Genomic DNA, 22631 nt, shown 5'->3' on the forward strand with positions numbered 1-22631 from the left:
GCAGTAGGAGGAGATGAATAAGGGAGGCCAAAGGAGGCAACTGCCATAGTAAAGAGGCGATGAGAGCCTGTTACAGAGGGCAGCCATGTATCTAGAGAAAAAGGGGTGTCCACAAGGCACTGAGAAGGTAAACAAGATATGACGATGTACTGGATATCTAGGGTGAGTACAAGTGAGCCGATGAAGATGACTGCATTGCATCCAAGGCCCTCCACAATCTGGCACCATCCCTTACCCGCACACCATCATCTCATTGTTTCATACACTTCACACTCTACCCTCTCTCCCCTCTAAGCAGGCCTTGTACTCTTCCTTCTCTATGCCGTTGCTTGTTGTTCTGTGTGTCCAGAATGCCCTTTCCTTTCCTTTTGTATCTGTTGAATTCCTACACATTCCTTAAGATCCAGTTCAAATGCCATTCCCTCATGAAGCCTTCACTGAAATTTGCCCCATATATTTCATGTGTGTTAAAGAGATGCATGTGAGTGAGAGGATACACTACAGGTCTCTGGGCCCAACTAGACCATAAACTCCATGATGGCAAGGGACATGTCTTACCAAAACTTTGTGTCTCCATCAACGCCCAGCTCAGTGCTGTATAAAAAGTAAGGCACCTGAGAAACATTTGCTGAATTCAGTGAACAAGAGATCTTCCTAAAGATCTATCAGACAGAATCCAAAACCCATTAACTGTAACTGATTCATTTAAGCATCAGTGGTCCTAAGGCACTTGGTAAATGCTGGTCGTGGACTCCTGTTTCCCTAACACCCAGGGTTTGTAGCCTCTGTTATGAGTTTAACTAGAACCAGGGAGGACAGACAGCTCAGTGGGGAATTCTGGGAGGTCAGAGCCCAAATACCAAAAAATACTGAAGGCAGAGGCCCTCTTTTGTTCTCCCAGACCCAGGGCAAGCTGAAGTCCCAACAATTACGGACCAGAGGCTAACAGAGGGTAAATCTATGAAGACGAGAGAGAAGCAAGAGGCTTTCAAATCATTTTTGGTTTTTTTTCTGTTTCTGTCCCCAAAGACCCATTAGGTTGTTCCTCTCCAATGCCCTCAGTCATCAGACAATCTTCACAGTCTTGAGCATGTCCGATAGGACGTATGTGCTATCGAAGCCCTTCCCTGGTCTCCTAAGTGTCCTTTCCATGGCCTGGGCCATCTCCAGGAGCTCAGGGGTAGCCACCTTATGGTCGGACTGCAGCTGGCAGAAGAGAATTTCATTGACCTCGCCCTCGATCTGCCGTACATAGAGCAGGGGAAACACCTTCTTGAGTCCAGCCAGCACCGAGTCCTTCAGCCCCGAGTCTCGACACACCAAGTTCAGAATGAAGACACCTTGAGGGTCGAGAAGAGAGAAAATGGGCAGGGGGAGGGGAGGTTTCAGCCTGGGGTAGAGCATTTTAAGGTGCGTAAGGCACTTTTACACTATCCCACTGATCCTGACAACAGCCCTGGGAAGTAGGTGCCATTATTATTCCCATTCCAGGCAGAGATTAAGTGTCCTGCCACAATCACACGGTTGGTAAGTGTCTGAGGCTGGATTGGAATTCAGGTTTTCCTGAGTCCAGGCCTAGTTGCCTCTCCAGTGAACTAAAGGGCCAGAAGGAACAATTAGCAAGAGGTAAAAGAGCATGCACTCCCATCAGATGAGAAAAGAGCCTCTTCCCTTAGTTTCACTGCCACCCTACACTGCCCATACCTTCTAGGGTCAAGATCCTTTTGACATTCTGCAGAAAATCATGGTCCACAAAGGCTGGAGGCGGGCAGCTCATTCCTACCATTGGGTCCTTGCTGTCTACATCAAACATGATGACATCATAGAGAGCCTGTGCTGGGAAGAAGAAAAAATTGGCCCACAATTAATGGAAAATCTCATCTGGCTAATAAAATATTCCTTGAATTCCTGTAACAATTATCTCTTGTGTTTGGCCTGAGGAAAAGGTGAAGGATGAGGAAGTAAGGAGAGGAAAAGGTCATATGTGGAAGTAGATGCTGTTAACAAGTATCTGCCGCAGACAAACTACATGAATACATTTAAAAATAAGCCTGTGATTTAGAGGCAGGTAGGTGATGTAGTCAATAAAGCACTAAAGAGGTAGGAAGGTCTGAATTCAAATCCAGCTGTAGTCACTTACTGTTTCAATGAGTGTTTTAAGTTACTTAACTTCTCCTTGCTTTTCAGTTTCCTCTCCTGAAAAATAGTAGTAAGAATGCCTTCCTCACAGGGTTGTTGTCAAGTAAGATGATATAACATAAAGCATTATATGATGTTACACTGTTAGCTGTCACCATGAGTCATTACTTCACTAGTAGAGGGAAGGCCTGGTAAGAAGTTTACTCACTCAGCCAATATAGATCAGTATCTGATCTTAGAGTATTCGTGACTCAGAGTATCAGTGAGGGGTGGGAGTGGAGGTGGGGAGGGAACTGAGAGGTTATGCAACTTGCTTAGGGTTTCACACAGTAAGAGACTTGAACCGGGGTCATTCTGACTCCAAGTCCACCTCTCTATGCACTAGCTAGACTGCATCTCATAGGAATACACAGAGGATATGATGTGACTACATTGTAACTGAAACTGTTGGGGAAAGGTACCCAACAATAGACTGTAACAAAGAAATGAACAGCTGTCTATACTTCAGGCAAAGATGCTCAACTAGGAAGTGGAGATTTAAATTAGGAAGCTCTGGATATGTTTTTCTGTAGGAAATGTTCTGCAATGTAAGTCAACATATCCTACTTGGTTACTTGAACAATAGTTATCCATCAATCAACAAGCATTTAAGTGCCTACTATGTATAAGGCTCTGTGCTAAGCACTGCGGACACGAAACGAGGCAAAAAAACCAGTCCCTGCCCTCAAGAAGCTTACAGTATAATGGGGAAAACAATATGCAAACAAATATTCCCTTTCTCCGGGGTAACATTACTAGAAAAGAGTGTGAAAATCAAAAATCCAAATGTTGATACACTGAACCTATGAGAAACAGGTCAGGTTCCCAAGAACACTAATACCTAATCTAGTCTTTCACTAGATGTTGCTGAAAATACATTTTCCTGCAAATGATTCTTTATAACAAAACATTAATTCTGATAACATGCACTTTTCCTAAGACAGTAACCATGAGATAACCCATCAATGCAGGGCGAAGGAGAGGTAACACTGGATAGGATGGGGACAGGCAGGAGTGGTGATGTCAGAAGAAGCCAAGGTAAAAAGGGCAGAAGAGGAAGCTGTCATCTCTAACCTCCCTTTCCACAGGGTGATGGGGAGCCCAGCAGCACAGCTGGGCAAGAGGAGGCAGGATACCAGCACTGCCAATGTGTATGGCTGCCAACGTGAAAGTGCAAATGAGGTTACTAATAAAATCACACCAATGCTTGAAGGCAGAGAAGCTAAACATGCAAATGTTGAAAACTGACGATATACACAGGATAAATAGGAAATCATTAACAGGGCAAGGCACTGGAATGAAGAGGGGGTGGAAGGCTTCCTGTGGAAGGCTGGATTTTGGTTGGGACTTGAAGCCAGGGAGGTTGGTAGGTAGAGCAGAAGAGGGAGAGTGTTCCAGGCATGGGGGATTTAAATTCATGGAGAAGGAATGACTGAAAGCTCCAACTCTACGAGAAGATGCTGATCTCCCTGGTAGACAGAGTTTCCTTACCTGGAAGGTCAAGAAATCACAGATGCAGTCCCTATGCCCCCTTGATTACTGAGTTTGTGCCCAAATTTGAGATAATTCCTAACCATCTCAGTACCAAAAATTTCTCCATCCTTTCAACCCAATTCATTTACTTGACCCACTCATTTGAAGCCAAGGATGACATCAGGTAGCAGAGAAGGCACCTTCAGTCTGAGAATATGGAACATGTAGTAAGGAGGTGGCATATACCTGAGGATTCCTACCTTAAGCAGAAAGAGCCATCCCTTGGGAATGTGGCCCTGCTCCCCAGGAGAACCAATGACCTGGATATTCTTTTTGCCTTTTTCAAGGTTTTTTTTCTAAAGATTCCTGAGAGTCAACTGAGAGTCCTGAGAGTCAGTAGCATCAGGCAACTAAAGATTATAAGAAATGCCAAATGCATATTTTTCTTTTATCACCAGTAATGAAGTGGGGTTTTTTCTCATTGCTAGAGCAAAGGTGAATTTTAGCCCTGCCCCTATTCCAGATTCCACTTCATAGGTCTCCAACTTAATGGGGTTTTGCTGTATCTCTGGCCCATCCCTTTGTCATTTTCCCAAGGAATGCCCTACCCATCTGGCCGACTACTCACCTAGCTATGTAGATTCTAGGGGGCTGGGGTTGATGGGCTCATCCCTAAGTCAGAACAGAAATCCACAAGTACGGGGTGAATAACACAACATTTTTCCTAGCAGGTCAAGGAATTCTGACACCCTCCCCTCAAAGTTTCCTTAGGCCATTACCTTCTCTGGCCAGGTTGGTGATGTAGTCGAGGCCATCTGCAATGTGAACTTTCATCCGGTCACTCTGGGTGAAGCCAAACCAGCGGGTAGCCACCTCCAGCATGGAAGGGTCGATCTCCACGGCATCGACATGAGACTTCAAAAAGTGATCATGGATGAAGAGGGGCAGGCTCCCGCCACCCAAGCCAACCACCAGCAATGACAGCGAGGCCTCTGGGATGAGAGAGTGAAACATCAGTCCATTATCCCCTACACAGAAAATCCCAGCCAAACCTGGGGAACTTGGGGACTGGGGAATAAATCTCCTTAATAAAAGAGCCACACTTGAGGACCTAAAGGGCCACATGTAGCCTTGAGGTCACAGGTTCCCCACCCTTGGTCTGAACAAAGAACATTCTTCATCCACTTGTTTTTCCTGTGCAGATGGTTAGACCAAACTCCTTTGAGTAATTACTGATCTCATTGAGGAGATTCTGCCAAGTTCAAGGGCTCAAAATGTTTGTAAGGTAAGCAAAAAAAGATAGGAACTCAAAAATAAATGACTAATGTGTAGCCATTTTAGTGTTATATAAATGAGACTAAAATAACCCGAACATTCATTTATCTGGAAGAGGAGTTGGATGCACTGTTCAAACAAACACATACACAATACTCAGCTGCTCACCAGTCTACGCATATCATTCTCAAAAAGGCACAGAAGCTACTGGTACAACTCTGAACATTTGTTCTTTAAGTGAGATGACAGAATGTTCTATCTTAACCTTCCTTACAAAGAAATGAATGAAAAAGCATTTCACTGCTCATTATGTGCCAAAAAACTGTGCCCAGATATCAACATGCTGGTTAATCAAATGTGCATATAATTAACCGAAGCAACCTCCGTATTTGTGGGCAAAAGGGTCTGAACCTGTGAAGTTACCGGCATGGGGAATGCCTAGTGTGGAAATTCCCTCCACCAATGAGAATCAACAACTTCTCTGTAACTTTTATTCTTGGAGAGTTGCCTGGGCCGCTGAGAGGTTAAGTGACTTGCCTAGGACCACACACAGAGGATACATGTCAGAAGCAGGCCCTGTTCCTCTACAGATGAGGACACTTCAACTTGGCCACTCCCTATACAAACACAACGTTCTAGGCAGCACTCCCTCTCCCAGATCCATTCATTCATTCTCCTTCTCACCTGGGAGCATCTCTGGGTTTTTCAGCAAGGCAAGCCCCGCAATCATGGCCTTGTGGTGTTCACAGCACAGAAAACTCTTATCAATGCACTGACTTGCAGACACAGGGGGATTTTCTGGCACATCAGCTGGCCGTAGTTTCTTCTTATCCTTTTTCCGTTTCTTTTGGCCTAAGGCATGATGGGAGCAATAATCTGTCAACAAGTTTTTACTGAGTATTCATTATGTGCCAGACAACCAGTAATACCGCAAAAAAAAAAAAAAAAAGGCAAAAAACAGCCCTTGTCTTCAAGAAGCTCATCTTCTAATGGGTGAGACAACATGTGTGCACATCTGGGTAGATGGAAGGCACATGCAGAGATAATCAGGGAAGGAAAAGCATTAGCAGCTGGGGGGACCAGGAAAGGCCTCCTATAGGAGGTAAGATTTGAGTCCAACCTTTAATGAAGCTAGGGAAACTAAGAGGTAGACATCAGAGAACAGCATTCCTCGAATGGGGGACACCAATGCCAAGGCATGTAGACAGGACATGAGCATTGTGTATGGCGGCTGTTGTTGCCTTTGTCCTTCATTTTTGAAGAGGACCATGACATCCACATGATGATATGACTTGCAGTTGACTTTGATTTGAGTGAGGGAGGGCTATGCAAGGTCACCAACCTCACCTTCTCCTCCTGAGCCATTTGTCCAGTGACCTGATATTCATCAGGAAGACTGGAGATGGCCCAGGATGCAATGGGAGACTCTGACCCTTTCAGGCTAAGGTCTTTATAGCATTCTCACTTTGAGGGAGATACACCCATTCAATGAAGAGGCTTCTTTAAGTAGTTGCTCAAGGGATGGCCCCTTTAATTAAAAAAAAAAATCAAACTGGGAGAAGACCCTCAGGGTTCCTGGGTAAAAAAGGCCAATGCCAAGGCCTGTGGACAGGGCATGAGTACTGTGTGTGAGGAGCTGCACAAAGGCCAATGCTTATCCTACTGTGCCTTTTAGAAGACTGGAAAGGTAGGAAGGTACTTGAAATGACAAAGTTTATATCTGATCCTGGAAATAATTAACAGGGAGCCACTGGAGACCCTTGAGTATGGTGGTGCCATGGCCAGACCCCTACTTCAGAAAAACCACCTGAGCAGCTGAGTGAGGAGAGACCTGAAGTGAGAACCCAGCTAGGAGGCTGGCGAGGTAGCCCAAGTGAAAGACAAGGAGGCCCTGCGCTAGGGTGGTGGCTGTGTGAATTTAAGAGATGCTGTCAAAGCAGAGATGACAAGACTTGGCCATGGAATGGATGTGAGGGGGGATAAGAGTAAAGAATCAGAATGCCCCTCATTGTGGCCTAGGTGACTTGGTGGAAGGGAAGGGACTGGAGGAAGGGTGAATTCTGTTTTGAACATGTTGAGTTTTTGATGCCTGTGGGATATCCAGTTTGAGATAACCAAAAAATACATGACTATAGCACAGTAGAGAGACTGGCGCCAGACAAGGGAAGTCTTGCTTGAGAAATATTTCTTGGAGAAGAGGGGAAAGCCAGAAGCTCATTTTATTTCCAGCACAGGAGGAATCAGATGTTAAGAACTGATGAGGGAATCTCAAGGAAAACTGGCTGGGGAGCTTCTCCATTAGGGAATCAAAGGCTGTCTCTGAACAATCGAGGTATCTTGGGTGATAGTCAGCTGTAGTACGGAAATCTGAAATGTCAGTATGTCTCCTATTTATTGTTGTTTAATCATTTCAGTTCTGTCCAACTGTTCATGACCCATCTGGGGTTTTCTTGGCCAAGATACTGGAATGGTTTGCCAATTTCCTTCTCCAGCTCATTTTGGTGAAGAGGAAACTGAGGTGAACAATGTTAAGTGACTTGCCCAGGGTCACACAGCTAGGAAGTATCTGAGGCCAGATTTGAGCTCATGAAAAGGAATCTTCCTGATTCCAAGTCCAGCACTCTACCCACTGCACCCCCTACATGACCCCTACACAGCACGTCAACAGACAATGCCTGTTTATCCTTAGGACTATATAACATCAGTTAGGGGAGTGATGGCATCAAAAACCAAATCACAGATAGCTGATCTGTTTAATGGGCTTAGTGTATTTCACCATCACAGCCCTCAAATCACTTTCCCATGTGGTTTCATGTGTCCTCACCAACATCTCCGCAAGTCAGGCAGAAGCAGCCTTGTTTATCTCATTTTAGAGATTATGAAGTGGGAATAATTTGGAGTCAAGTGACTTGGCTGAGGTAGAAAAAGCTGAAATGTTCTAAAAGGAAAGAAGTGCTTTTGGTTATTTTGTTTTTCAACTAAAACTTTTAAAATCAATTGTCTACTGAGTCCTAAAACTAAACTGGAAGGGAAACATTTCAACTTCATGGCAATGGAGGGGCCCCTTCTGTGAAAGCTACCAAATGGCTAAAGAGGGAAAGTGAAAAATACATTTGAACTGGACTAGATTAAAGTCCAAGACTTACCACAAGCAGCCTTATATCAGAACAAGAGCAAATACATGACCATGAAAAGTTATTAGATTTTTTTTTTAATCCATAACCCCCTTGAATGACCCAGATATAGGACTGTGTGGTATGGCAGAAAGGACACTTTTCAGACTAGGAAATCAGGATGCTAAATTCCGTTTCTGGAATTGCTACTAAATAACTGCCTCAGTAAAGCAACGAGTTGCATGAATTATTCCAGCAGAGGAGGCTAGATGTTATAAAATAATATCCTGCATTAGAGCAACGTTAAAATAGGTGACCTCTATCATCTCTTCCAAGTCAACAATTCTGCAAACTTGAGGCTAAGTTTCTCTTTCAATAATATGTAGATGGAAGAAAAGAAGACAGAAGAGAGAAAAGTCACAGGTAGTCAGTGAGATGATCTGCCTCCCAAATACCTGAAGTCGCCTAGAGGAGAAGCTCTTTAAAACATGAGGCAGCCTTGTTGTAATATTCACTCTCACACTACTTGTTAACCAATCAGAGCTGACTGTCACCCTCTGGAACGCTCACTTTTCCAAGGGCATATATAAACCATGGGCCTACCACCATGACTGCCTTTGGATGTGAGAATGCCACTGACCTATTTTGTTAAAATGCTAGCATTATTGATAAAATGGCTATTTACCCAGAAAAAAAGATGTGAGGCAGTATCTTTATTTTGGTAAATATCCCTGCTTTTCATCATGGCTGAGAAATCCCTCATTTGAGGTCAGGGCAAACACCACTGTCCTGATCCTTTGTCACCCCTGATGTGGGACAAGAGGGAAAATCTGGAGTTATCAGCTCCCTCCTCTAAGTCCTACATTTTGTTCTATCCAATAGACACACTCCCAGCTCTCTCCAACCCATCAACCCCAAGCCCATGGGCATGCCATGCCCACCCTCACCCCACCATCCTGCCCGTGGGACCCTTACCTCGATGAGGTGTATCAGTCAGCAACCTGGCTTCCGACTGTACCACATTCCTGTTGCTAAGAAAGATCAGACGGCGAAAGTAGCGCTTGTCATCCCCCTGGACGTCCTCAATGACATAGTCACCACTCAAGGAACTACAGTCTCGGTGCTGAATGGTCCGGACCCCAATATCTCCACCCACAGATAAGAAAGGCACCTGAAGGTAAAACCAGGAAATGGAATTAAGGTGGTTCACAGGACCAAGCTGACCCCCAAAAGTCAGAGAGACAATATTCGCCTCCTGTATATGTGCGTGTGGAAACAGTGAAGGGGGAAAGAAAGTAGAAGAAAACCGAAGAAAGCTTAAAATGGTAAAATTCAACTGTAGCAGGATTATGGAGAAATACTATTACTTTTGGAGATACCACTATCATGGAGAAATAACACTATTATTAACACATTATTATAATAATGGTAGAGATGAGAATTGGTGCAATCTTCTATTTCCACAGCCACCACTGCTGGCTTAAGGTACCATCACCTCTCACCTGTACTACAGTGAAAGCTTCCTAATTGGACTCCTGGCTTCCAATTTCTCCTGCCAAAGCAAGTTTCCTAAAGTACAAGTTTTGGGTTTTGTTTTTTTTTCCATAATCAAGTGACTGCTTCTTGCTTTTAGGACAAAATACAAACTCACCTGGGCTTATTTAAAGTCTTTCACAATCTGACTCGAGCTGATTTCTTCAGGCTTTTAACATATATTACTCCCCTTCAGACGCTGACGCTGTTATTCTCTGAATTCATCATTCTATCTCCTGCCACTGTGCCTGGAATGTATGTATTCCCAACTTCACATGACCTTAGAATCCAGCTTTCATAATAAGGTTCACCACATGCCTCCTTCAGGAAACACCACATACCCCTCCTGGTTAGTGCTTTCTCCCTTGTCAATTTATCACATATATAGTTATCTGATAGGCTAGTCCTATGCCAGGAGTAAGAGATGATAGGACAAAGGTCAGACTACTCCACTGGGATGTCAAAGAAAGCAAGGAAGACCTCCAGCATGTTGAGTGGTGCACTGGCAAGAGGCCACCGAAAAGGATGGGCAAGCTGGATGGACAGCAAACTGCACTGTGGGAAGGGAACTCTCAGACCCACCTGAGCTAAACAATGGCTATTTTTTTTACAGGCTGCATCTTTCAAGTGGAATGTTATGTTCCTTGTGGACAAGAGCTATTTGTACTTTGCACTCCAACCTTCTCACTAAGCACCTTTTATAGAGTTGATGCTCAACATTTGCTTGTTGGATAAAATCTCTTGGGAAAGTAATGCTGCATTAAATGATAAGAACTATGCAAAATTTCATAATCTTTGATTCAGGAATTACATTATTAGGATGATGCCATAAAGATGTTATTAAACAAATGTTCATATGAAATTTAGAATATAGCAGCAAAAACCAAAACAAACCTGGATGCACCAAACACATCCAAGGACGGAGAAATGGATGAAGAAGTTATGATGTGCTGAACCAAGCGAGCACTCATCAATTGTGTGTCAGTCACTAGAGCAGGTGCTGGGGATACAGAGAAAAAAATGAAGTAGTTCCTGCCCTCAAGGAGCTCACATTTTAATGAGGGGAATAACACATGTAAGTCATATAAAATATATGTGGAGCAAATACAAGGTAAATTCAGATGGGACAGACGAACAGCTGCATGAAAAGTCTCACGAAAGAGGGGGCATAAGAGCCAAGCTTTAAATGTGTTTGTGGTTGTGCAGTCCTTTCAGTTGTGTCTGACTCTGTGCGACCCCATTTGGGCTTTCTTGGCAAGGATGCTGAAGTCATTTGCCATTTCCTTCTCTTAAGTTACTGGAATTGTAAAGGAATATTACTCTATAACTTATCTCCTATATATGTACATAGATAGGCACGCACACACATACACACATACATGCATATCTACACATTATATGTGTACTATATATATGTGAAACTAAATATCTGACTATGCCACTAGAAATCAAAACTAAAGAACATAACTATAGAGAGGCGTATTTAAGTGACAGAGTTAAAAGAAAAGAAATGACAAACTCCATGGCTCACACATCATACATACTCTTCACCAGCTCAGAACACAACCCCATAACTTCTTCAAGGATAGTTTCTGAGTTTCTGTGGATAAAACACTCACCATTTAATATCCCTATTCTTGCACATATCTTCAGTCTTTCCCCATAGATCAGCTGCTTTCCTGTTGCCTACAAATACACCCCGTATCTCCACCATCCCTAAAAAAAACGCTCTCATTTAATCCATCCATTCCCCATTAGCTACTGCCCTATATCTCACCTCCCTTTTCTGGCTTAACTCTGTGAGAAATCCAGTTGAAAGAGATGCCCCAACAATCCTTTTCTCTCACTATCTTCTTAACTCTCTGCAGTCTGGCTTCTGACCTCATCACTCAATCAAAACTGCCCTCTCCAAAGTCACCGATGACTTCTGAATCCCCAAACGCTAGGCCTTTTCTTAGTCCTCACCCTTCCTGGCCTCTCTGCATCCTGTGCCACCTATGATCACCTTTTTCTCCCTGTTCCTCTCCTCTTTGTAGATGTTTGTAACACTGCCCCATCCTGCACCTGTCTGTCTGCTCCTTCTGTCTCCTTTGCTGGATCTACAACCAGGTCATGTCTGCTAAAACATGAGTATCCCTCAAGACTGGGTGCTGTGCCCATTCCTCTTCTCCCTCTATGCCATTTTCATCAGCTTCCATGGATTCAATTATCATTGCTATATAAATAATCTGAAAAGCTATCTATCTATCCAGCCCTGACCTCTTTCCCAAACTCCAGTCTCGCATCTCCAACAGCTTATTGTACATCTAGAAATGGCTGTTCCATAAACATCTTAAACATGTTCAAAACGGAATTCATTATCTTTGCTCTCACCCCACAAATACACCTTCCAGTCACACAGGTTCCCACCCTAGGTATCCTCCCCTCCTTAGTTCATATCACATGCCCAATCTACTGCCAACTCCTATTGATCCTACATTCACAACACCTCTCAGACGTGCCTTCCCTCCCTCCTGACACTGCCAACACTCTGGTGCAGCCCTAATCACCTCATGCCTGGACCACTGTAACTATCCGATCCATCCTCCTCTCAGGGACAGTGTTCTTACAACAGCACAAGTGTAATAACCACATGGCCCCTCTATTCAATAAACTCCAGGGATTTCCTAGTACCTTCAAGATTGAATATAAAATCCTGTTTGGTTTTTAAAGCCTTTTATAACCCGACTCCTTCCTGCCTTCCAATCTCCTCACGCCCCTCCATGTAGCCAAGGACCCAGTGACGCTGGCCTCTTTGTTGCTCCTTGACACTGCTCGTCACTCTCTCCTCCTCGATACCCTCTTCTCTCTAGGTTTTGGCATCACTGCTCTCTCCACATTCTCCTCCTACCTCTCTGACCACTCTTTCTCAAACCCCTTTGCTGGATCTGCATCCAGGTCATGCCAACTAACTGTGGGTATCCCACAGAACTCTGCCCTGGGCCCTCTGCTCTTCTCCCTCTATACTATTTCACTTGGCAATTTTATCAGCTCCTATTGATTTAATTATCATCTCTACGCTGATGATTTTCAAATCTACTTATCCAACCCCCAAATCTCTGCTGACTTCCAGTCTTGTATCTCCAACTGTTTTTGAGACAGCTCTAACTGGATGCCATGCAGACATCTTAAACTCAACATGTCCAAAACTAAACTGATAATCTCTTCCCCAAATCCCTTCCCCTTTCACACTTCCCAATTACTACCGAAAACACCAAAATCCTCTCTATCCTACAGGATCTCAACCTTCAGTGTCATCTTCAGTTCCTCACTATCTCTCACCTCCCATATCTAATTTGTTGCCAAGGCCTATTGATTTTACCTTCTTAATATATCTCAACTATATGCCCTTCTCTCCTCTGACAGTCAGCATCCTGATACAGGCCCTCATCACCTCACACCTAGACTATTGCAATAGTTTGCTGGTAGGTCTACCTGCCTCAAGTCTCTTTGCGGTCCAATCCATCCTCCACTCAGCCATCAAAGTGATTTTCCTAAAGCAAGGTCCCCACCTCTGTTAAAGTAAAGGTCCAATCATGTCACTCCCCTACTCCATAAACTCTAGTATCACCTCCAGGATCAAATACAAAATCCTCTAGCATTCAAAGCCCCTCATGACCTTGCCTCAATACATATTTCCAGTCTTCTTACACCATACATCCTCCCATGTACTCCTGATCCAGTGACAAGGGCCTCCTAGGTGTTCTTCAAACAAGACACTCCTTCTCTCCTCTCAAAGTGCCCAGAACACCCTCTCTCCTCATCTCCATCTCCTGGCTTCCTTCAAGTCCCAGCTAAAATCACATTTCCTACAGGAAGCCTTTCTCAGTCCCCGAGTTCTGGTGCCTCTGCTCTGTCATCTCCTATGTACCCAGGATGTGGTTTGTTTGTGCGTATTTATTTGCTTTATGTCTTCCCGCATGAGATCAGGGACTGTTGTCTGCCTTTCTCTGTATTCCCAAAGCTTAGCACAGAGCCTGGAACATTACAGGTGCTTCCTGAATGTTTGCTGATCAAATGACTGACTACGGTAGTGTAGTGTTTAATAAACCCAAAGATTTTAGCTACTAGACTAAAGGCTCATTATTCAATGAAACTCTCAGGAAAACTGGGATCCAGTCTGGATTTGAATTTTGAAAAATTAGAAAGCAGTCTAGAAAGCTAGTGACTTAAGGTTTGCCAAGTACTTTACATGTCCTATCTCATTTTATCCTCACAACAACCCTGGGATATTGGTGCTATTATTCCCATTTTGCAGATGAGGAAATTGAGACAGAGAGGTTAAGTGATATGAAGCGTCTACAACATAATTAGAACAGAGGTCTTCCTAACTCTATGTCCAGTAGTCTTCCTGCCTCCTAGCTGCCAATAATTAGGCCTAGACCCCAAAAAGATCAAAGCATGAGGAACGGTTCCATATATCCAAACATTTATGGCAACTCCTTTTGTTATGACAAAGAACTGATGACTAGAAGGTGCCTACCAATTGGGAAACAGCCAAATAACTGATGGTACATGAGTGTAATGGAATAATCCTGTGCCACAAGAAGCGACTAAAGGTATGGTTTCAGAGAAATCTGAAATAATGCCAAGCGACGTCATCAGAATCAGGAAAATAATTATATAATAACAACAACCCTGCAAACACAAACAGTTCTGAAAGACTTAGCCACCTGATCAATGCCATGGGCAGCCACTATTCCCAAGGGCTGAAAATAAAGCATGTTTCCCAACTCCTGACAAGAGAGGTGATGGATACAAAATGGAGAATGAGACACGTTTTGACCATGGCCAAGATGAAAACCTGTTTTATTTAAGTGTGCTTATTCCTTACAATGGCTGCAGTTTTATTTTTTAAACAGTGTGGGAAGATCTGGGACAGCAAAGGAAAACAAAAATGGCCTTGGCAGGGGGCAAAAGAAAAACAAGAGGGTCACCGTAGCTTTTAAAAAACTGAAGACATCAGATGCAGGGTTAGGAAGACAAACAGGACAGCTCTGAAAGTAGAGTGTGGAATTTATCATATAATTCTGAAAAGACATGCAAACTGTATGCAATGGAGATGCAGGGTTTCATTTATAATACTCTTTTTCTCCCTTTTATATAAATGCTTGTGTTTGCCAAGCTAAAAAAATAACCCATCAAATGACCCCTTGATTTTGTATTCCCATTCAGTGAGAAAAAGCCACATTCTAACCACAACATCCAGAGCTTCCCAAGAATTCCTAACTGGCAAGTAAAAGACCTTAATGCCAAGGTGTGGCCGAGAAAGACAAATGAGCTGTTTTGTGAAACAAGACAGTCTAAGAAGCAAAGAAACAGACCAGATGTCTGGATACCTGGATTCTACTTCCTGATTTGCCACTACAGCACTAGATGTTTGCCTGCGTTTCCCTCTTGGTGACATAAACACAAAAATCCTTGCTTCTATATTCATCCATTACTCATAGCGAAGATGGTCCAGGACGGCACAAAAATGATCAAATCTTAATTGTGGCCAATGGTCAAGCTTTTCCCAACTAGTACAGAAATGCTACCTGCACTAGATATGATTAAGCTGAGTTTTGAGTATGTGCCTTTCCAACCCTCAGGCAAAAGTGCTCTTGAGTCATAAATAGCCCAAAAAGGTTAGGAAAAGAACAGAACATGCAAAATGCAAGGGCCTGGCTAATCTACAGATTAGACAATGGGATTATATAGAGAGATGTAAAGCTAGAATGGGCCTCAGAGTATCTAAGCATTTGAAAAACAAGGAAACTGAGAGTCATACTAACGTGACCCTAAGTGACCTGCTCAAGATCACACAGGTAGTAAATGGCAAAGGCTAGATTGGAACCCATCTCCTCTGATTCCTTGGTGCATTCTCACTCTCCTGTCACACTGTCAGAGCATCACCTCTGAGAAGATAGGTGGTAGGCATTATCTAAACACAAGTTGTTTGAGTTCTCAATGAGGGCGATATGATCTCCCAGGGGCAATGGAAAGGTCCTTGTGGCTGTGGCAGCAACATTACCTGCTGCTGGGCTGGCAGCCCTGGAGGTGCCAGCTCCATGACTTTCCCTGACAGCTCAGCCTGGATGCTGTCCATGCCTTGGTACTGCTGGTCCCTGTGCAGGGCCACTGTGATCAGTCGCCTGAAGCCCGCACTGGCTGCCAGCTGCTTCCGACCTTCCTCCATGCCAAACAGCCACTCTGTCTCTCGGCCCTGGGGAACTGTAAGAAAAGGCTCCATGTTAGGGGTACTAGGGACAATGTTTACACCTAAGGACAAGATGTACCCCCAATGACATGGCCTGAAACTCAGCCTTCCTTGGGGAAGCAAAGGGCCTAAAAAACTCTGCCCTGTCCTCCTCTTTCTGCTTGCGGAAGGCTCACCTAAGCTTTTAAAGTCCAATGCAGGAAAGAACCCCCTATTCAACAAGAACTGCTGGGAAAATCAGAAAGCAATCTATCACAAATTAGGGTTAGGCCAACATTTTGATATACCACTGAAAACTGAAAATTAAAGATTGTATCATAAAACATTTGGAAGAGAACCAGACCAGGACTGGTTTTACAACTATGGCTAAGAAGTAGAGCCTTAAGCAAACAAGGGATAGAGATGATTAGAAGAGATAAAAACAAATAATTTCAATTACATGAAATCAAAATGTTTTTGTACAAATAAAATTAATGCAAATAGGAAAAAAAACTTTCAAATATGATATCCAATGTATATAAGCGATAAAAACTATATAGGACACAAAGCCATTTTCCAGTAGATAAACAGTCAAAGGATATGAATGATGTTCAAAAGAAGAAATGCAGGCTACTAGTAGCATTCAGTCGATCATAAACATTTATTAAGCACGTATTATGTTCCTGGTATAGAGTGAAGTGCTAGGATACAAAGGTGACACTGAAAGTCTCTGCCCTCAAAGAGCACACATCCTTGTAAGGGATATACAAAATACGTACACAGTAGATGGAAGAAGAAGCAAGAGGGGAAGACATTAAGAGACAGGGCTCCTTGTCAAAGACACAATCTGAGCCACATTTTAAATACAGCCAGAAATACTAAGCAGCAGAGATGAGGAGAGAGAGGCAGAAGGAAAAGCCACTGCAAAGGCAAAGAGAAAGGGATGGTAGAGTCCCGTGTGAGAAATAGCAAATAAGCCAGTCAGGGCTAGACTGTGCAGCACAGGGAGGGCAGTAACGTGTGCCATGTAAAGGAAGATGTCAGATTGAAGAATTTTAAACGCCACAGTGATTTATATTGGATCCTAATGGTAAGAGCCACTGATGTTTATTAAACAGGGGGGTAATACAGTCAGACTTTGAGCCTTAGGAAAATCACTCAGGTTGCTGTGTGGAGGATGAATCATTGTAGGGAAAGACTTGAGGCATGGAAATCAAAATAAAGAGGCTATTGCAATAGTTCTGAAGGAGCTGGTAATAAACAGTGTGAGCAGAGACATGGGAACACACCAAGAGCGACTGTAGAAAAAGAAACAGTAAGATTCTGTAGCTGATTATCTATATGGGGCAAGGAGGGGAGTGAGAAGCCAAAGCTGAAACCTAGTTTGAGATCCTGGTGGTGCCATTCTGATAACAGGGAAGTTTGGAAGAAGGATCAATTTAGGGGGGAAGATAATGAGTTCCACTTTGGCTATCTGAGTTTGAGATCCCTACAGGATATCCTGTTTGAAATGCCTGATAGGCAGTTAATAACAAAGGCCTAGAGCTCAAGAGGGAGGCCCAGACTGGCTACACAGATCTGGGAATCATCTGCATCAAGATAATAGGACCCGGGGAACTAATAAAATCAACAAGTGAGATACCATAAGAAAGAGAAAAACCAGCACAGAGCCTTGGGAAGCAACCACAATCAATACAACGTGCCCTAGATGAAGACCCAACAAAGGAGAAGCCGCCAAGCAGACAGAAAGAAAACCAATAGAACAATGTCACAAAAATGACGATTTGAAAAAATGTTCCAAATTGCTACTAATAAAAAATTCTGATTCTACTTTTACCCAGAAAACTGGCAAAAATGTCAAGGAAATAATCAACGCTGGAGGGGCTGGGGAGAAGCAGGCATTCAGGTGCCTTGCTGATACAGCTAGGTGAGACAATATAACCACTTTGGAAAACAATCTGGAATGATGAAAATAAAGTGACCAAAATGCCCACACCGCTTGACCTCAAAGATTTTAGGCACACACGCCAAAAAAGCAAGGCTCCGCACACACCAATGTACAAGGTATCACCAGTCTTAGAGTGGTTGTAAGTCACTAAAACTTTTAAACCATTTAAGCTGAGTTTTGGGACACCCTCCACGTACATACAGTGGACCTTTCTGGGACGGCAAAGAACCAGAAACAAAGTAGATGCCCACTGATTGGGGAATGGCTAAACAAACTGTGGTATATGAACTTAACAAAATATTAATTAGCATGCTGTAAGAAACAATAAATACGAACACAGAAAAACAAGGACTTAGATGACCTAAATGCAAAATGAAATAAAGAGAGCCTGGAAAACAACGTACACAATGACTATAACAACGGAAATGGAAATAAGCAAAACCAAAGTTATAAAAGCCAAACGTGGTCCCAAGGAGATGAGAAAACATCTCCCCTACTTCTTGCAGAGGTGGAGGTCCATTGGTGGAATACTGTACATGAGTACTTTGTTGATGCGCTGATCACTTTTACTGATTTTTTTTCTTCTTTTTATTTAAAAAATCCTTTGTTATAAGAACCCTAACACAACCCTCAGATCTTCTACAACATTTTGCTTTATAACTTGCACTTAGCTATGATGTAATACCATACACTTAAGCTAAGGGTAATTTTTTTTTTATTCCCCTGACTAAACTAAACCCCATAAGGGCAGGGACTGTAGTTTATCACAACTTTGCATCCCTACCAACACCATACCTAGCAGAGTGTTCTGAACATAGTAAGCACCTGATAAATGTTTGCTGCTGTTATCTCCCTATACATACTTCATGTTGAGGTCAAACTTGATTACTCACCATGAGCAAAAACCCAGAAGGCCTTCTGACTGGAATATTTCTTCCTCTACCCCTGCCTGTCAAGATCCTACTTATTCTTCAAATTTCACTTCCAGTTCCATTTCCATTCATCCCCAGATGGGGACAGTCCCTTCTCTAACCCCCAGAACCCTGGTTTGAACCTCTCTGTTGGCAAGATGGCACAATGGAAAGACCATAGAATGAAGAGTTAGGAAACCAAGGTTCGAATCCCAATACTGTGCTACTTACCTCAAAGGGGTGCTGTGAAGAAAACACTCTGCAAGCCTTAAACAGCACTACATAAACGTCAGTTGTTATTACACTCTCAGTTCACATACTGACCTGACGCTCCTTCATATGGCAAGTTTCCTGAAGGCAAAGATACTGCGTCTACCCAGAGCATCTTAGTGTGGCGAAAACAGGACAGGGTAAGATCTCCATTTGGATAGAAGGGACTCAGAGGCCAGCTTGTCCAATGTCTTTATCTTACATGAGGAAGTGAGGCCCAAAGGGATTCAGTGACCTTGCTTAAGGTCACCCAGGTGACAAATGGCACAACCAGGATTTGTTCCACATCCAACACTCTTTCCTCTGTAGCGCAAGTCCCACTTCCATTTACTGAGTTTCATTAAATGCTCAATAAATGTATGTTGAAAAAAATACAATGTATGAAAGCCAGGTGGTGCAATAAATAGAGCACTAAGCCTTGAGTCAGGAAGACCTAATTTCAAATCACACGTATTAGCTGTGTGACCCTGGGCAAGTCACTTAGCTTCCCTTAGCCTCGAGTTCCTCAATCTTTAAAATCGGGATAATACTCTCTCAGTGTTATTGTAAAAATAAAACATGAGCTTGTCAAGTGCCTTAAAAACCTTGAAGTGTTATATAAATACTAGCTATTATTATTGTTTACTCAGCTTCATTAAGTACTTAATAAATATTTGCTCAAAGAAAGACAATTTAAGTGACTGGAGCTTTCCCTCTGTAAAATGACTTTTCTTCTGATAATTAGTCTTTGTGTGATCTTGAACAAGTCCCTTAGTCTTTACAGGCTTTAGTTTTCTCATCTGTAAAATAAGGCAGATGGACAAGATGGTGTCTAACGTTTATTCCAGCTCTAGATCTATGACCCAAGGAAACCAGGCTATACTTCAATGATGGGAATTCACCTCTGACTATAGCATCTAGAGGACCTTGGGATCCAGCCTGAGCTCTATGTTGATCTGGCTCCTTTGACCCTCATTAGGACCTACTTTATTGTAAAAGTACATACATACATGTCCCCAACAACCCAGGCCCCATTTTCTTGAAAAGCAACCCAATTAGGAAAAGTAGGAAAGGATCTCAACTCACTGATAAAAATGGCAAAATGATTGTCTCTGGACAGCTTCACAGCAGGGGTGTCCACAACATGCAGGGTGTAGCGTGGCTCCCCAGTGCTCCCATCACATAAATCCAGGGACACACTCCCAGGTCCAGTCTTGCGGCTCAGCTGGCTCCGCAACCAGGCATATCGCTGCCGCTCCCGTACTGCCTCTACCAGCCGCTCAGTGTTCTCCAGCCGTACAGGCTTGCCTTGTTCCTGAGCACACAGCTCAAGGATCTGAAGGGCAGAGCCAGAAACTGGCCTGAATTTGGTCATGATGAAAGCAAAGACAGGCAGGGAAAACTGCGACTCCGTCTCTGACGCCTGGTTCTGGTTGCTGGTTATTTGGTGCACCCTTACCATCCACCCTTCCCTGGAGAAGTGGCCCACAACTTTCTTCAAGATGTGAGCTTGGGCCAGGGAGATGCACAGATATCGGCCTCCCACCTGCAGCACACGGCCCACCTCTGCCAGCATCTTGTCCACCTTTTCCAATGTTTTCTCTTCCTCATCTGTCAAGACGGCATCCAGGGTACCCTTGTCCAACACCACCTGAAAGGAGGCATCTGGGAACTCCATCTTTGTCATGTCCATCTGTAGGAAGCTCATCTGAGGCCGCCTGCTAGCACTGCGTTCTTTCATCTGCTTGATGACCACCTCACTGATGTCAATGTTCACAATATCCTGGTAGCCCACATCATAAAGCTGTTCACTCAACTCTGAGTTACCACATCCAACCACCAGCACCTAGAAAAGACAAAAGATGGAAAAAAGGGCTCTTCTGAGAGAAGACCTACCGAAGAAGAAATCTTTTCAAATAGGAAACTCAATGATGGTTAGTTGGGAGGACAGACTGCTAGCATCATGGTGAAGAATATATTTAAGGATTCCAAAATTATCAGTCTCATCTTGTCTGTACTGTTAGAAACTAGAGATTACTTCCAGGGAACAGAAAGATAATTATCTCATCTGATCCTCACAATAACCCTGATGGTATTATTATTCCAATTTTACAGATGAGGAAACTGAGGCAAGCAGTGGTGAACTGACTTACCCAGGTTCACACAGCTATTAAGAGTCTGAATCCAAATTTGAATTCAAGTCTTCCTGACTCCAGTGTTCTTTCTATCATATCACACTTGAGTAAAATGAAGAGGCTGGAGTGAGTCAACAAATACTTACTAAACACCTACTATGTGTCATCATTGGGCGAAGAGCTGGGGAAAAGCATTTATTCAGCACCTATTAGGTGCCAGGCTCTGTGCTAAGGACCAGAGAGGCAAAAGAAAGGCAAAAGACAGTCCCTGCTCTCAAGGAACTCATAATATAATGGAAGGGGACAATCAACAGACATTCGTTACATGGCTGGCAGTGTGATAAACGATGGGGGAGAAGGAGCATTTATTCATTTCCTACTGCATACCAGACTATGCTAACCGCTCAGGGGAAGGGAGAACAAGCATTTATTCAGCGCGTTCTAGGTACCAAGAGCTGAGCTAAACTCAAGGGAAAGAGAGAACAAGCATTTAGTCAGTTCCTACTGCATACCAGACTATGCTAACCGCTCAGGGGAAGGGTGAACAAGCATTTATTTAGCACCTACTATGTCGTGCCAAGTTCCCGGATTACCAAGAAAGGCACAGGGCAGCCCCTGCCCTCAAGAACCCCGATTCTCAGGCAGGGATCTCTCCATCCTAGGCTCCCGGAAGCTAAGCGGAGAAGCTGCGGGTTCCCCGCTCCCCCCGCCACGGCCACTTTATTAACAATCTCCCCCCACCCCCCGCAGTGAACAGCTAGGACCAGGCCCAACGCCCCAGGCTCAGGGGTGAAATGTACGGAGTGAAATGTACAAGGCTGAGCGGGGCTGGGGGCCCAGAGGCGGGCACGTGGGGGCCCACGTGGGGACACGTGGGGGCGGCCCCCCCTTTACCTTGTCCTTGGCCTTGATGTATTTGTGCAGCACCCCGCACAGGTCCAGGTAGCTCCCGTACCACTCAAAGGCTTTCTTCCCCCGCTGCTGAAAGAACTTCTCCCAGTAATCCACGGACCCGAACTCCTTGGAGCTCTGCGGCAGCAGATTCATGGTCCCGGACCAGTCTTCTCCGAGGGCACGAAGGTTCCGCGGTTCTCCGTGGGCACCCGGGGGCCGACCCGGGGCTGTCCTCCGGATCCTCTTTGTCACGCGGAGCCTAGACTACGGCCAGGTCACACGGCGCTCAGGACCCACATGCCCGAAGCCTCCCTCCCCCATCCCGGCCGCACTTTCTCAGAACTCGATTTTAGAAGCTTTGCAACTCTTTCCGGGTTCGCCATGTCACGATTGGCCAGTTAACCAGACCGTCCTGGCTTCTCATTGGCCAGACGTTTTCCTTTTCCGGCACCTCATTGGCTTCTCCGCCTCTAAATCTCCTAGGGAGGGCCGGTTAGGTGAGTAATTGACAGCCGCCGGGCTGGGGGCGGGGCTTATACTGTCCACCCTGACCCCCCCCCCCCCCCCCCCCCGGGGATGGAGAGCTGGAACTGAAGAGTAGTGACAGCCAATAACATCCCGCCTCCTGGGGGAGCCTGTCCCACAATCCCCCTCCCCTCTGCTATCTCCTATCTCCTATCCTTTCTGTGTACGGCCTGCTTTGCA

General features: G+C 44.2%; 1 protein-coding gene across 2 annotated transcripts; it reads right to left on the reverse strand.

Moving 5' to 3' along the window:
* Positions 1-993: 993 nt before the first annotated feature.
* METTL13 (methyltransferase 13, eEF1A N-terminus and K55) lies at positions 994-22357 on the reverse strand. 2 transcript variants are annotated; one of them, XM_072648628.1, is made up of 8 exons: positions 21927-22357; positions 19984-20743; positions 15625-15824; positions 9015-9210; positions 5611-5778; positions 4431-4643; positions 1705-1836; positions 994-1340 (listed from the first exon to the last, which is right to left on the reverse strand). In XM_072648628.1, the coding sequence occupies exons 1-8, from the start codon at positions 22077-22079 to the stop codon at positions 1066-1068; spliced, it is 2097 nt and encodes a 698-aa protein (XP_072504729.1). In that variant the 5' UTR covers positions 22080-22357; the 3' UTR covers positions 994-1065. The 2 variants fall into 2 exon arrangements, with proteins under 2 accessions (XP_072504729.1, XP_072504730.1); XM_072648629.1 differs by lacking the exon at positions 994-1340 and having other exon boundaries at positions 1738-1831.
* Positions 22358-22631: the final 274 nt, after the last annotated feature.

The sequence above is a fragment of the Notamacropus eugenii genome, chromosome 2 (assembly GCF_028372415.1).
Source record: "Notamacropus eugenii isolate mMacEug1 chromosome 2, mMacEug1.pri_v2, whole genome shotgun sequence".
NCBI lineage: Eukaryota > Metazoa > Chordata > Mammalia > Diprotodontia > Macropodidae > Notamacropus > Notamacropus eugenii.